We start from the raw sequence: 13,127 nt of genomic DNA, 5'->3' as shown, positions 1-13,127 counted from the left end.
GTTCTGTGAAAGCGCTTCTGCCCTCCCTTCTGTCTGGACTCCACCAGCCACAGTAACGGGCTCGGTTCTATCCCCCGTTTCTAGTCTTTCTCCTCATCATGCCTACAAATTCTTACCTACAGTGTAGTTACTGTTCCTTGAACCCTTTGCAGACAGTAATGTCATGGCAAAAGTAACACATCCCTTAATGATACAGTGCAACTCTGAACTCTAGAGTTAATCAAGAAGCATGTCACAGCTTTGGTCCAAAAAGGAAACATTCCTGCTTTTTTTGAAAGTGTTGGGAAACCCCTCTGGTGTACCCTGGTGACTCAGCAGCAGGGAATGTCTTTTTTTTTATTTCTGATGATTTTTACGAACATTTGAAACTGACAAACTTCATGAACAGTTTGTTCACTGTCAGCAGTTATGTCATTTCCATTCTTTTTCCAGAACTGGCTGCTATGAAAATGGTAAAGGCTGTCATTTGTTCAGTTCTTTATCAAGTCCAGAGGACTCCAAAGCACTTAACACATTCACACACACATTCACACACTAATGGTGGCAAGTTACTGGATAGTAGCCATAGCTGCCCTGAGGCAGTCTGACAGAAGCGAGGCTGCCATATGCAGCAGCGCCACCTGACCACCAGCACAAACAGTAAACTGGTGGATAGTCAATTCATCGATACAACAAAATTATGTGCCAGTAAGAGTAGCGATGCATCTATATATATATATATAATTACTCAAAACAAGTAAAAGTAAAAAGTACAGTGTAGTAAAAATACTCCGATAAGTACTTTAAAAAAAAGTTACTCAAGTAAATGTAACTGAGTAAACGCAGCTAGTTACCACCCAACTCTGATTGAATTATTTCATTTGAGTCGGATTTCCAGTGTTTCAGTGAGTGAGTAGGAAAAGTTGAGGTTAAAAATGAAGACAGTTAAATGAAAATCTCTTTTTGAGAAGAAAGTTAATAATCTGGCCGCTTGTGATGTAGATGGGAAGCTGTTTTAACTCTTCAGAAGAGGTAGTGTAAATATTGATAAGTGTTTGTTAACAGTAAATATGCTTCATGGCAGAGTACAAAATAAAATATATCATAAATTGTATCTGTGGAATTACAATGAGAGCCAGTCGTGTGTTTGCTGTAAAAGCTGTGACATTATCAAACTAAACGGACGCTGTCCTCCTGCGGCTGGACGCCTGGGTCAGCCTAAGAGCCCCACCCAGGAACATGAAAGAGTTGAGGGGGCAACGTGACCACAGCGAGTCCAGCATCCCCCTCATCCCAGCAGGGAACAACTGTTTGAAGTCCTGGACCCGTTTAACACGCCGCTTACCCTCCAACACGGTTCTGTGTTTCTCCACCTGGATCCACAAAGGCAAAGAAAAATGTCTCTGAATCTAAGTGCCACTATTCAACACCGATTATTTATTCTAACAAGTGAAAAATATTCAGCTGAATTGGAGTTTCACTTCCTTATCGAGACTTAAGATGAATTTTTGGGTAAAGTTGTCCTGATATAAGGGCTCCAGTTCTGGTTTGTGATGGACCAAGGTGCAGAGACTGTTTAATCAAAAAATTTATCAGACGCTTATGAAAATACACACAGCAGTCCAGGAAAGTAAACTGTAGGATACGTCTCATTAAATCCCAAATTAGCTGTCATAAAAAAATTAAAAAAAAATGTAATGTGTCATGTATGGCAGAAACTTAATTAGTTCATACTCAGCAGTGAGTTCCCTTAAATCAAGGCTGAAAGCTTTATTTGCTTAAAGCTGCCTTTGATTAATAATAACTGGAATATTATAAACTGTAGTTTGTCTTTCGACATGTTAATGTTTTACTTTATTTTCCCACTTAGTTTCTTGCTTTCCCCCCCTCCCCCCGTCATGAAAAGGCATTTTTAAGTTTCACCGTTGCTGAAATGTGTTTTACAAAAACACCTGCCCTGCCTAAAACGTTTGGTACAATTATGCAATCACAGAAAATTTTGAAAAACCTGTTGCACATCACCAAATTTTTAGTCAAAAAATGAACATGACCCATTATTTTCTGAACAACCAGTAAAGCAAAACCCGTTCCCTGACAGCTCCGTCTTTTTCTAAACCCCCTTTCTTTGAATCGCTATCACTGTTCTTTTCTTTCTCCAAACAGCTCTTTCAATTAACCTATTGTTCACCATTCACTGCAGCCTCTGGAGGGGGTTTTTTCATGCTGCGTGAGGCCAACAGTCATTAAGTCTGTCAAGCTCCAGTGATTAGTAATCCTTTTTTTCTGTGTGAAGCTGCTTAATTCAAACTCGGTGCCAGTTGACCCTGGAGACGCGGCGTTGTGCTCGCTCAGTTGAGAGGGTTGTACCTTTAAATGCTCCAAAGGTTACCGTGCGACTGCTAGTTCGCGGAGATGAGGTCGACGGGGTAACATTTTAATAGGCTCGGCGTGGATCAGAACGCATCAGAGCCGAAATAAAAACAAACACATCAAGTGTTTCAGAGTGGGGGGGTTCAAATACACAACACTTTTCAAAGTTAATCCAGAGTTATAGTCACATGTTCCAGTCATCTGAATCAGACATTTCCTGACACAACAATAAAATGCACAACGGGTGAGACGCACTTCCTGACAACCAATCATTTTGCACAACAAAATCCCGGGACAAAAAAATAAACAAAAAACCCAGAAATGTTACAACAGATCCCAATTCCATGAGGACTTCCCAAGAAAACGCTGGTCAACAACAACAATTAATAAACTGGAGCATAACATGAATGCACCATGAAGCCCCCCGTCACATCTCAGCTGGTCCCCCAACATAAACACGTCTAGAACCGGCCCTGCGTATGACTGGTTATCTTTGTAGGACTGTGATGGGTAGTTTGATGTTAGAAAGTTAGCAGGCAGAGCAGCCAAATATTATACTCCAGTAACAGAAACACTACTTCAACATATTTTACTCAAGTAAAAGTAAAAAGTACAGCAAAGTAAAAGATACTCCTAATTAATAAATGTACGTTTTCTTTCAAAAATGTCAATGTCAATGTCAAATTTATTTATATAGCACTTTAAAACAGGTATAAAACTGCACCAAAGTGCTGTACAAGAACGACAACAAAATGACAAAACAGAGTAAAAACAATACATCAATTAAATGCCAAAGAGTAAAAATGAGTTTTAAGAAGTGATTTAAAATGATCCAGGCTGTGGGCAGATCTAATCTGGAAAGGTAAGTTATTCCATAAAACAGGAGCAGCAACAGAAAAAGTAAATGTAACTGAGCAAATGTAACTAGTTACTACCCAACTGTGCTGGTAGGAGTATATGTTCACTCTGCATAAATGAATGAATGTGAATGTCATGTTTTCAAGAATGAGAGCATAATAGATTGTATTATATTCTTCTTCACTTTGCACCAGTGGACCAGCATCTGCTTAGCTTAGTGTCTATATCATGAAGTAACACATCAGAAGAACTGATACTCTGAATGGAAAAAGGAAAGCTTACCTGGATCTGACTTGGAGAAGGTGTCCATGTCCAAAAGGTTTCTACAACAAGAGAAAATGAAACTATTAGAGATGGTCTACGTAGATGTAGAACAAACAGACTGAAGCACTCTTGGTTTTGTAAAACATATTGTAGACTAGATGCTCTGACTTAAGGTCACCATCGGATTACTGCAGTCCAGTTCTTTTTCAGCTCTTTTTTTGTTTTATTAACTCATTTTATTTTTTTTTTATGTTAATCTCAGATGGATCTTAACTTTGTTTTAGTAATTGTCATGTTACCACTAATTGACTCTTCAGAATGTTAACTTCAGTCATCTTCAGTCCACAGACAGCAGTCTGTGTCTGTGTCGACGTTTTTACCAAATGCACCTGGTGAAGCTCACGTGTTTTACAATTTACGGTCAATTTTCGAAAACCTGTTGGAGACTGGAGGCATTTCCTTCCCCCAGTCGGTCGTCTATTAATCGCCCGGCTCATTATCTTGAGATGTTGAACCGTTTGCCGCGTGACTCCAACAACATGGCAGAGGCTCTTCAAAGTCTCATCCCAAGCAGCATCAGATCCTCATCCTGCCTTCATGTCCTAATGACTGCTTTATGTTGCCTGCTGTGTTTCTTCGGGGACTCAGTATTTGAAGTTTCCAGTTAGGACGGTTCTACTCCTGTGATGTAACAACTCCCACATTTATGAAAAATAGGGGGCAACGAACCACAGGAGAGAACAAGCCGCTTTTCTTGAGATCCCAGAATGATCGCTTGTGCACACAACTAGGACGGATGTCTTTTATCTGAAGAATATGAGACATTTTTTATTTATTTATGTATTTCTTTTGCTTCTATTTTTGGTGTCACGTTTCATTCAGAAAGGAGAGAAAAACGCTCTGAAGCTTCACCTTTTTTTGGCGTAATAACCTCCTCAGATGACAAAGGTGTTTTATTGTGAAACAGCTTCCTGTTGCAGAAGGATTGTGACCGGTATTCTCCCACTGTGACAGTCAGGGAAAACACTTCAAAATGATGAAAAACATTCAAATTAATCAGTCAGTGCCTACAGTAAATCACAATACGGATGACAATACCCTTCAGGAAGAGCCAATGACCTAGCATGGATTCAATAATAATAATTATTTACTTATCTGGTCACTAGTATGAGATTGCAGAACATCGCTGCATTTCACCAACATGTCATCATCACAATATCAGCACAGGCCAAAGTAAATCGTTTACAGAACTGTCTGGAATGTAATATTTCTTTGCAATTATATCTCATGTGTTATGAGTTGGTTATTTGAAATGCTGATACACATTTGTACTAGAGAGAAATCCAGACTGGAAAAACATCAAAGTGAGAACAGAAAGAACATAGGAGGACGAAAGTGGGAAAAGGGACGACAGGCGTCTGAATTTATGATCGCCATTCCGGTTTTTAACGGAAAAATACATCAGTCATATGATTTCTTCATACTGTGCAGCCGCCGGTAGACAGATTTACATTTCACATAGTTTCCTTAAAGTATTACATCTAAATCCAATTACACACTGTAACCCAATAACGGAGCTAGTTACTGTAAATATCGCCAACCTGCTCTGAATCAGCGTCTGTCATCAATCAACTGATGTAATGTTGGAAATAATCCATATTTCCCACACTTGGATAAATAAGACTCTTACAGTCTTATTTATAAATCAGGTAATCTCTATCTTTGCTTGAAATAATAACAGTAGCTCAGAGAGCAGACTTCAAAATACTGTCGCTAGTTTATAAATCACTGAACGGCTCAAAGTGGCAACATTTAAAAATATTCTGGCTCTACCAAACGTGGCAGAAGCAGCATTCAGCTTCTATGCGCCACAAATCTGGAACAAACTTCCAGAAAACCGCAAAACAGCCGAAACACTGAGCTCCTTTAAATCCATGCTAAAAGCCCAGCTGCTTTGGAATCACAATAAATGAAACATTGACCAACATGTTGATGAGTGTGAGTTTGGTGATGGCGCTCGACAGAATGTGACGCCGTTGGCTGCGTGGGGTTGTCTTTATAAATTTGTAATTGTTGTGTTTTCATTTATTGAACGGCCTCACTGCTGAAATATGACACACAAATAAGCTTAACTGACTGACTGATTAATTAATGGTGGTGAGGAATCTGCAGTGAGGTTTACACACGTGAAGTTAAATAATGTTCTGATGGTTTCGTTTCGCCCTTCCCTGGACGCTCCAGGGCGGAAACACAGACGACGCTCTCGCCTCTGGCCTGATGATTGCTTTAGTTTAGACAAGCAGCCATCCACAACCGGACGTCATCAGGGGCCCGAGTCGCTCAGGGGTTTTGATTTATTGATTCCAGTTTCATTATTATTCTGTGTTCCTTATTAGTCTCTGTTTCATTAGAACAAAGCTACTTGCTTCTGCTTTACCTTCTTTGTGATTCTAGTTTAATCATGTTTATTTCTTCCCTCTGTCTAGTTATTCTTTGCTGCTGTCAGATAATAATATGAAAGAAACAAGAAAACTGGACATTTACAGCAGGGCCCCGTTCTGCTGGGAGGAGGCCGGCGTATCCGGGAGGGGGCTTTGTTAGCAAAAAATCTACATAAACTGCAACTGAAAGTTAAATACCAAACAACTGAGCCGATAGAAAGTCATGGAGTAATGTCAGACAAAGACATGGAGTTTCTAGCAAAAGTATTTGTACGCCTTGAACCTTTCCATTTTCTTTCACATTATGCCCACAGTCATGAATATATTTCATTGGAATTTAATGTGGAAAGAAAATTATACATGACTCAAAACATATTTTACAAATAAAATACTGAAAAGATCAGAATGTATTCATGCTTGTGGTTGTAATGCGACAAAATACCGAAATTCCTTCTGCTTCACACCTCATTAAGCTGTTCATAGTGAAAACAACAATCCCCCCGAGTCTGGGGGGTGCATATGTACAGTGTTTGAGTTAATAGGTGTTTTAGCTTTGAGCCATTTAAAGTCGAACTCTGTGATTTCTACAATAATTTGCACTCAGAAACCTTCGTCGTCTGCAGAGTTGCACTTGACCACAGCTGGCGAAGGTTTCTGCACAGCAAAAACACAAAACCCTACCAAGTATTTCTGATCTAGTTTCCAGTGCAAAAGTCTTAGTAGGCTTAAAATAAGACAAAACCAACTTATAACTTTTCAGCAAGATATAGGAGCTTGTTTTAAGTCAACAATTCCTTAGTGTTGATGAAAAAGTGCTAATTCCATCGGCAGCTTATTTTACTTATAGGAAAAATGTACTGTTGCAAGTGAAGTAATAATACTTATTCATGTTCTTAAAACAAGCTCCGAAGAATAAGATATTTGCACTAAACCAAAAATACTTTGTAGGATTTTGTGTTTTTGCAGCGCGTCGACCTCAGCTGGTCAAATAAGATCTCCAGGAGGACGGAGAGGTTTTCATTTCTATAAGACAGAAAGAAAACCTACTTCTACTCTGCAGCATCTAATCCACACTCACACTGGTGCATCATCAGGAGCAGCTGTTGACACACATAACTCCACCAGCTCGTCACTGGGAACACACCGACTTGTTTTCCAGAGCTCCTCGGTGAGGCTGAGCCTCCAAATTGCCGCTGACAAGTGATCAAATCGTATTTGTGTGTTTACACAGCAGAACAACAATCTGTCATGGCTGATATTCCATGTCAAACACCGGGTCTGACAACACACATGGCATGGCAACAACAGAGTGTCACTTCGTCTCCAGTCGTTGGCAGATGAGCATATGTGGTTCTGCTGCCTGGTAGTCGATAAATATGTCGTCGACTTGGGTTGCGCAACACAAATAAAAACCTGAAGACAGAGCAGTGAGAATTCAGAGCGAGCCGGTTCACGCATTTTCATTCAGGCCATAACAACTGCATCATGCAGAACCTGTGCAAATCTAACTGTGTTGTCTATATCAAAAACTGCTGACAGTTTTCAATAGGAAATTTAAAAAAAAAAGATTCATCCATCCATTAATTGCAAAGTTTCCCCCAGAAAACTTGCTAAGCCTGAGTTAAAAAATGTTTAAAGTTGACAGAAAATTTGAAAATATCACTTGATAATTATGTGCTATTGGAAGACTTGAAGATCAACACCTGAACACCAACTATAAAATCTTAAAAAATGTAAACATTTTAAAAAGACTTAAATAAATAAGCAATGCTTAGCCCAGTGGGGGCACAAGTGAAGCCTGGTGACCCACCAGGCTTATAAATACTGGAGGAAACCCTGGTTTTCAAGTTGAGTAACCCACCCCTCTGCATGTCAGTGTGCCACCATCCAGCAGACAAGATGAAAATTTAAAAACATTTGAGTTTTTACAAAAATTATCAAATCATTTTTATTTATTACTAAGAATCTGATGTTTGATTGAGCAACCAGTTATTTTCAACTTCAGACTCATCAATGTCAGCCTCATCATTCACGTGGTAGGACAAGATGATGAATCCTCTGTACTCAAGTGGCTCCCGCTTGAGTTATAAGATCTCAATCCAAAAAGAAAACACATTCTGGATTTGATTGAGCAGAAGAAAGCTGCAGCTGCATGTCACCATGATGTTAATATCAACTGGTTCTTCCAAACAGAGAAACACTGAAGATGCTGGAAATTCCAGCTTTCTGCTCCAGACGTTTGGCTAAAGTCACTCATAAAGTTACTCAAACGTGCATTTCTAACAGCTTTGGGTTTTTCATCGTGACATCAATGTTTGATCAAAGGATCTAATAGAACCAGTGCTTGTATTTATTACAAGCCAGGAGGATCAAAGCACATATAAACATCAGTCATCAACTGCGACTGAAAATCTAGCCGGAGGAGGAGGACGCTTCACTCCTCTGGTTCTGGAGCTTTCCATCTGTAATGGACAATGATGGGTTTTCTCTTCTATTTTTATCCCAATATGACACAAAAGTGCTGTAGAAAAATGACAAACACTCTAAGTAGATCTGGGCTATCAGTAGCGGTTACCTTCCTGCCTGCAAATGAATGCGCTTTCTGAACACAATCGTGTATAAACCCAGGCCTCGGCAGCATCTCATTTCCCTGCATTTAATCCATCCAACCTGAAAGCTCTCTGTCACACACATTGTTCGCTCAGAAAAGGAAGCGACCTGCATTTCCAATGGCTTTGAACAGCAACAGCACATCCGAGGATGTGTCAGATTAACTGAGACATTATGCCCAGGCTGTTCACTGGATCTAAGGGTGGCTAAGAGTCGGATCAGGTGTGTTTTCATGGAGGCATTTTTGGTGCAAACGTATTTGTGGCTTGTAACCGTGAAGTTGAAGTTGGACAGAGAAATCCCATAAACTTGTGACTACCAGGAAAAACCGTGTTGTTTCATTATTCTTTTATAAAACTTTCCCAGTTGTTTAGAATGTAATAAGAAGTACTGAAAACATCTTTATTGTTAAGCTTTGATGTGTCCACTTCAGTGGACATTGGAACTCCAGACAGGTGGAACTGGACTTTGATGCTGATCATTAAAGGGGCAGAATTACGCATTTTCCACCCACATTGTGACATTTTTATAGCCCAATCAAGCAACTATGTTACCTTCAGTTATTATAAAAATGCTGCATATATCAAATACGACTTAAAAGAAATTTTACTTTGTAATTTAACACTTTGAAATTAGGCCTCTGTCTCTTTAAAAACTCCTGCTATTTCAGAAACTCTGCCCTCAGGAAGTCATCACAACATGGCTCCTCCATTAACCCTTTAAGAACTTTTTTTTTTTTTTTTACCAGCGTTGCACTGAGAAATAAATCCTATAATGAGGTTAACAGATGTTCCACCAGGTGTTTGCTAATTGCTGCTGGCTAGTCTGAAGGAGCTGAGGGGGAGAGCTGCTCTGTGAGGCGGAGTCTTGAAAGATTGAAAATTAAAGCTCTGAGTAGAAGCTGCGAAGGCACCGTGAGGTTCACCCAGGCATTTTTGCACAGATGAATGGTTGCCATGGAGATTAAAGGATTTCTCAAACATGCATGAAAGCCAACACTCCGATTATGGTTTTGATGAGAGGATAACATTACAACACAACGTAACGTTCAAAAAGCGTTGATTTTACACAGCACTGCCTCTTTAAATTCTATAGGAAAATGCCAAAAAGTCGACATAAAAATGAGCGAAACTTCTAAATCACTGTTTAGTTCTATATGGAAACGAACAATTTAACAACACAATTTAACCTCAGTTTAGTTTTGATCATTGTCATTGAACACACCCTCTCTACATTTTATTTTTGTGTTGTGTGTCACACGCAAACGATGATAAGGATATTCATTAGAAAATGAAGTGAACAAACATTTTAAAAACTTGATGGAGATCACCAGGCTCCATCAAGCCTGAACTGCCGGTCGTCGTTAAGTCAGCTTTAGTTACCGAAAACAATCTCAGCACAGTGAACCTTTGGCTGCTCGTCAACATAACAGAAAATGACAGTGGAGCATACCCCCCCAAGTCGATCCAGTTTAGCTCTAACAGCTTCAGACCTTCAGGCACCTGGCAACAGATGTAAATATACCTCACTGTGACCAGGATTCATTAATTCCTGTGTTCTATTATGTTTTTTTTCATTCTATCCTCAAGAAGATTTATTTTTAATCAAACCGTAATAGGGGTGAAACGATTACTCCAATTAATCGCGATGAGTCGATTATTGAAATAATCGTCAACTAATTTAGGTTAACTGGGGCAACCAGAACCATGTTGTTTGTATTTATAGCAGCTCTACTTAAATTTTTTTAAATCTAATAATTCAAGAATATTAAAACATTTGACCACCTTCCTTTATTGTCTGACTGAGGGGTGCATACCAGGTGTCCAGAGTCGGGTTCTCTCCCTGCCTGGTGTTGGCAGAAACCTCCTCATCAGGTCAGTGTTCTGCTAACCAGAACATCGATTTAACCTAGGAGTGCTGAACTAAAACATGCAGGAACTCGGCCCGTGAGGACCGACTTTGGACACCCCCGCCCTAAGGAGTAGTTTAGATACATTTCTCCCAGGTCTTCCTCTTTCTGTGATGTGAGGAAAGTCAGCCTTGTGGATTTAGTGGGTAACATGCAGCCAGCCGAGCAGAGGCGCGCTATTCTGGAGCTCTTCAGTGTGGACTCGATCAGAATAAATCCACGCTCCTGTCGGTTACTGCCCACCCCACACCCCCACGCACTCCTACACCCACAGCTTATACTCATTTTTCCCTTTCGAAACAAGAAGAAGAAGAGTTGTTCTGGACACGAGAGCAGGTCCGTGATATAAATAGTGAAGAAGCGGAAAAGTCTAGAATGGGCAAAAAAAAAAAAAAAAATGAAAATAAAAAAGCAAGCAGAGTGAAACGAGCAGGAGCGTGGGGACTGGTTCCCACTGAAATGTTCTGGCGAACAGGTGAAAGCGTGAGGAGGGCTTACCTGCAGGATACGGTGACTTCAATTTTGGTCGCAGGTACAGTGGAGTTTAGAGGGTCGAAGTCTCCTATAGTCGCCATAATGAGATGCTTTAATGTTTCTCTGCCTTCAAAGTCCTTTAAATTGTCTCCCACATCCAGCGCTTCCGGTCCCCTGGCTCGGTGGTTGCTGCTGGCGGCCAAAAGAGAGCAACTGTGGGTGAAAGCATACCTGAGGATCTGCTTTCATTCACAGCGAGGGGGAGAAGAGAGCAGAGAGGAGAGGCAGGCGGGAGACAGCAGGCTGCATTCCCCGCTTCCATCACCAGAGGGCGGCAGAGACCTTCAAATCCTCCCAGCTCTGTGTAGCAGCTAATGCTATTAATCAAGAGAAGCTACTGTAGTGTTTCCTCTTTTTGTTGAATAATCTTACAAACGCCTGAAGTCAACATTAATTTCACCTCATTCGCCGACACTTAGGCTAACACGAATATTTCGGTAGCACTTTAATTGAAGGGGTGTGTATAAGACTGACTGTCATACACATGAAGGATTCTTCACAATTATTGACTGTTGTCTTAAAGTGTCATTTGATAATGACAATTTTAATGCAAAGTTTGCACTTTTGATGGACTTTTAATGCAACTTTGGTTTAAAAGCGTCATTATTTACCGAATGACACTACATGACAACAGTCAAACATTCAAGAAGACTCATTTATGTTCACAGCATGTCATTCTTATGCACATCCCTTTAAATAAAGTGAGCTTTATTTGAACCTTTCATATTTCAAATAATTTGTGAAAGGTGCAAGCAGCATTGAACAGCCTTTGCACATGACCACTGTCCAAAAAACTAATTTAAAACAGAGGTTCTCGAGCTTTTCAGCTTCTAAGCCACAAAATGAGGGACATGACTCCAACTCTTGGTTAAGCATGCAAGCATCTTTACGAAGGCCGTTGAAATGTGAAACAATGAGAACACATTCAGAAACGGCCAATGTAATATGTAATGACCAACATGTTGGTTTTATTCAGTTTCATTTCCTGTTTTTACTTTTTACAACAGTTCTAATAGTTGTCGACATTATGGTATTTAGGTTATCTCTGAAGAGGACCTCATTACCTCAGACTTACATATTCATGATCCCAAGAGAGGTCCCAACCCAAAGTTTGAGAATTACTGGTCTAAACTACCCTTAGGTACAAGAGTGTGTGTGCGTGTGTGTGTGTGTGTGAGATGAACCAGCCCACAAGAACAATATGTGGACATACCCTGAAAACATGCTCTGAAGAGATGCATCATTAGTTCTAAGTTTTTGTATCAACGTATTTGCAGAGATAGGCAGAAGTTCTTGTGTAATGAATGTACCTTACTTTAGATGCTGATTACCAGAAGCAAAACTCTCAATCCTACATGATCGAGATAAAAAAAATGAAACAAAGCTCAAAGACTTTTGTCTGGTTTCTTTATTGAGAATATGCAGCTCAGCTTTCATCATAACCTGTCACCTGGCAACAGGTGTATATATAAGCAATATACAACCTAAAGAAAAATTCTTAAAATGCACCATCTGTACAATGAAACAAACATTTCCTTACAGAGAACGAAAAAAAGACAAGTGCAATGCAGTATTTCAATCAACCTTCTAAATTCATTCTAAAACCATTATGTGACCCCTTTGGGAAGAAAAACCCAACAATTAATGAATGACAAGATGATTTGAAGCAGACAACAGTTGAGATTCATTCATCAACTCCTTCTTAATCTGGATTAGGATCACAAGGGCTGCAGCCTAAGCAGATGGACCCAGCCTTCCCTCCCAGGTCAGCAGAGGAACATCGTCCCTCCAAGGTGTTGTGGGTCTTCCTCTGGCTCTCCTGGTGGGATGGGCCTGGAATACCTCACCAGGAGGCGTCCTCCTAACCAGGACTCGTCCAAGTTAGGAGGTGACCTAACTCCTTCAGTTTAGGACTCCTCCAAACCCAGCGGTATCCTAACCAGGAGGCGGCCTAACCAGATGTCCGAGCCACTTTGACATGGAGAAGCAGTGGCTCTATTCTGAGTCACTCCCCGATGACCAAACTTCTAGACCAGGAGTGAGCCATCCTGGTCCTGGAGAGCTGGTGTCCTGCAACTCTTGCACGTCTCCCTGGTCCAACACACTTCAATCAAATAGCTGAATAACCTCCCAAGTGCCGTCAAGTTCTCCAGAGTCCTGCT

General features: G+C 40.4%; 1 protein-coding gene across 1 annotated transcript in view; it reads right to left on the bottom strand.

Moving 5' to 3' along the window:
• LOC103152721 (copine-9) overlaps positions 1–11,204 on the bottom strand; it is a 45,222-nt gene extending 34,018 nt beyond the window's left edge. Inside the window, exons 1-2 of the mRNA XM_007573304.2 lie at positions 10,930–11,204; positions 3,490–3,530 (exon numbers count right to left, since the gene is read on the bottom strand). Of these exons, the coding sequence (XP_007573366.1) occupies positions 3,490–3,530; positions 10,930–11,006 (118 nt within the window). The 5' untranslated portion in view covers positions 11,007–11,204. The remainder of the gene's footprint in view (positions 1–3,489; positions 3,531–10,929) is intronic.
• Positions 11,205–13,127: the final 1,923 nt, after the last annotated feature.

Source organism: Poecilia formosa, unplaced genomic scaffold (assembly GCF_000485575.1).
Source record: "Poecilia formosa unplaced genomic scaffold, Poecilia_formosa-5.1.2 Scaffold324, whole genome shotgun sequence".
Classification (NCBI taxonomy): Eukaryota; Metazoa; Chordata; class Actinopteri; order Cyprinodontiformes; family Poeciliidae; genus Poecilia; species Poecilia formosa.
The sequence above is the reverse complement of the archived record's forward strand: the minus strand, read 5'-3'. Positions and strand labels throughout refer to the sequence as shown.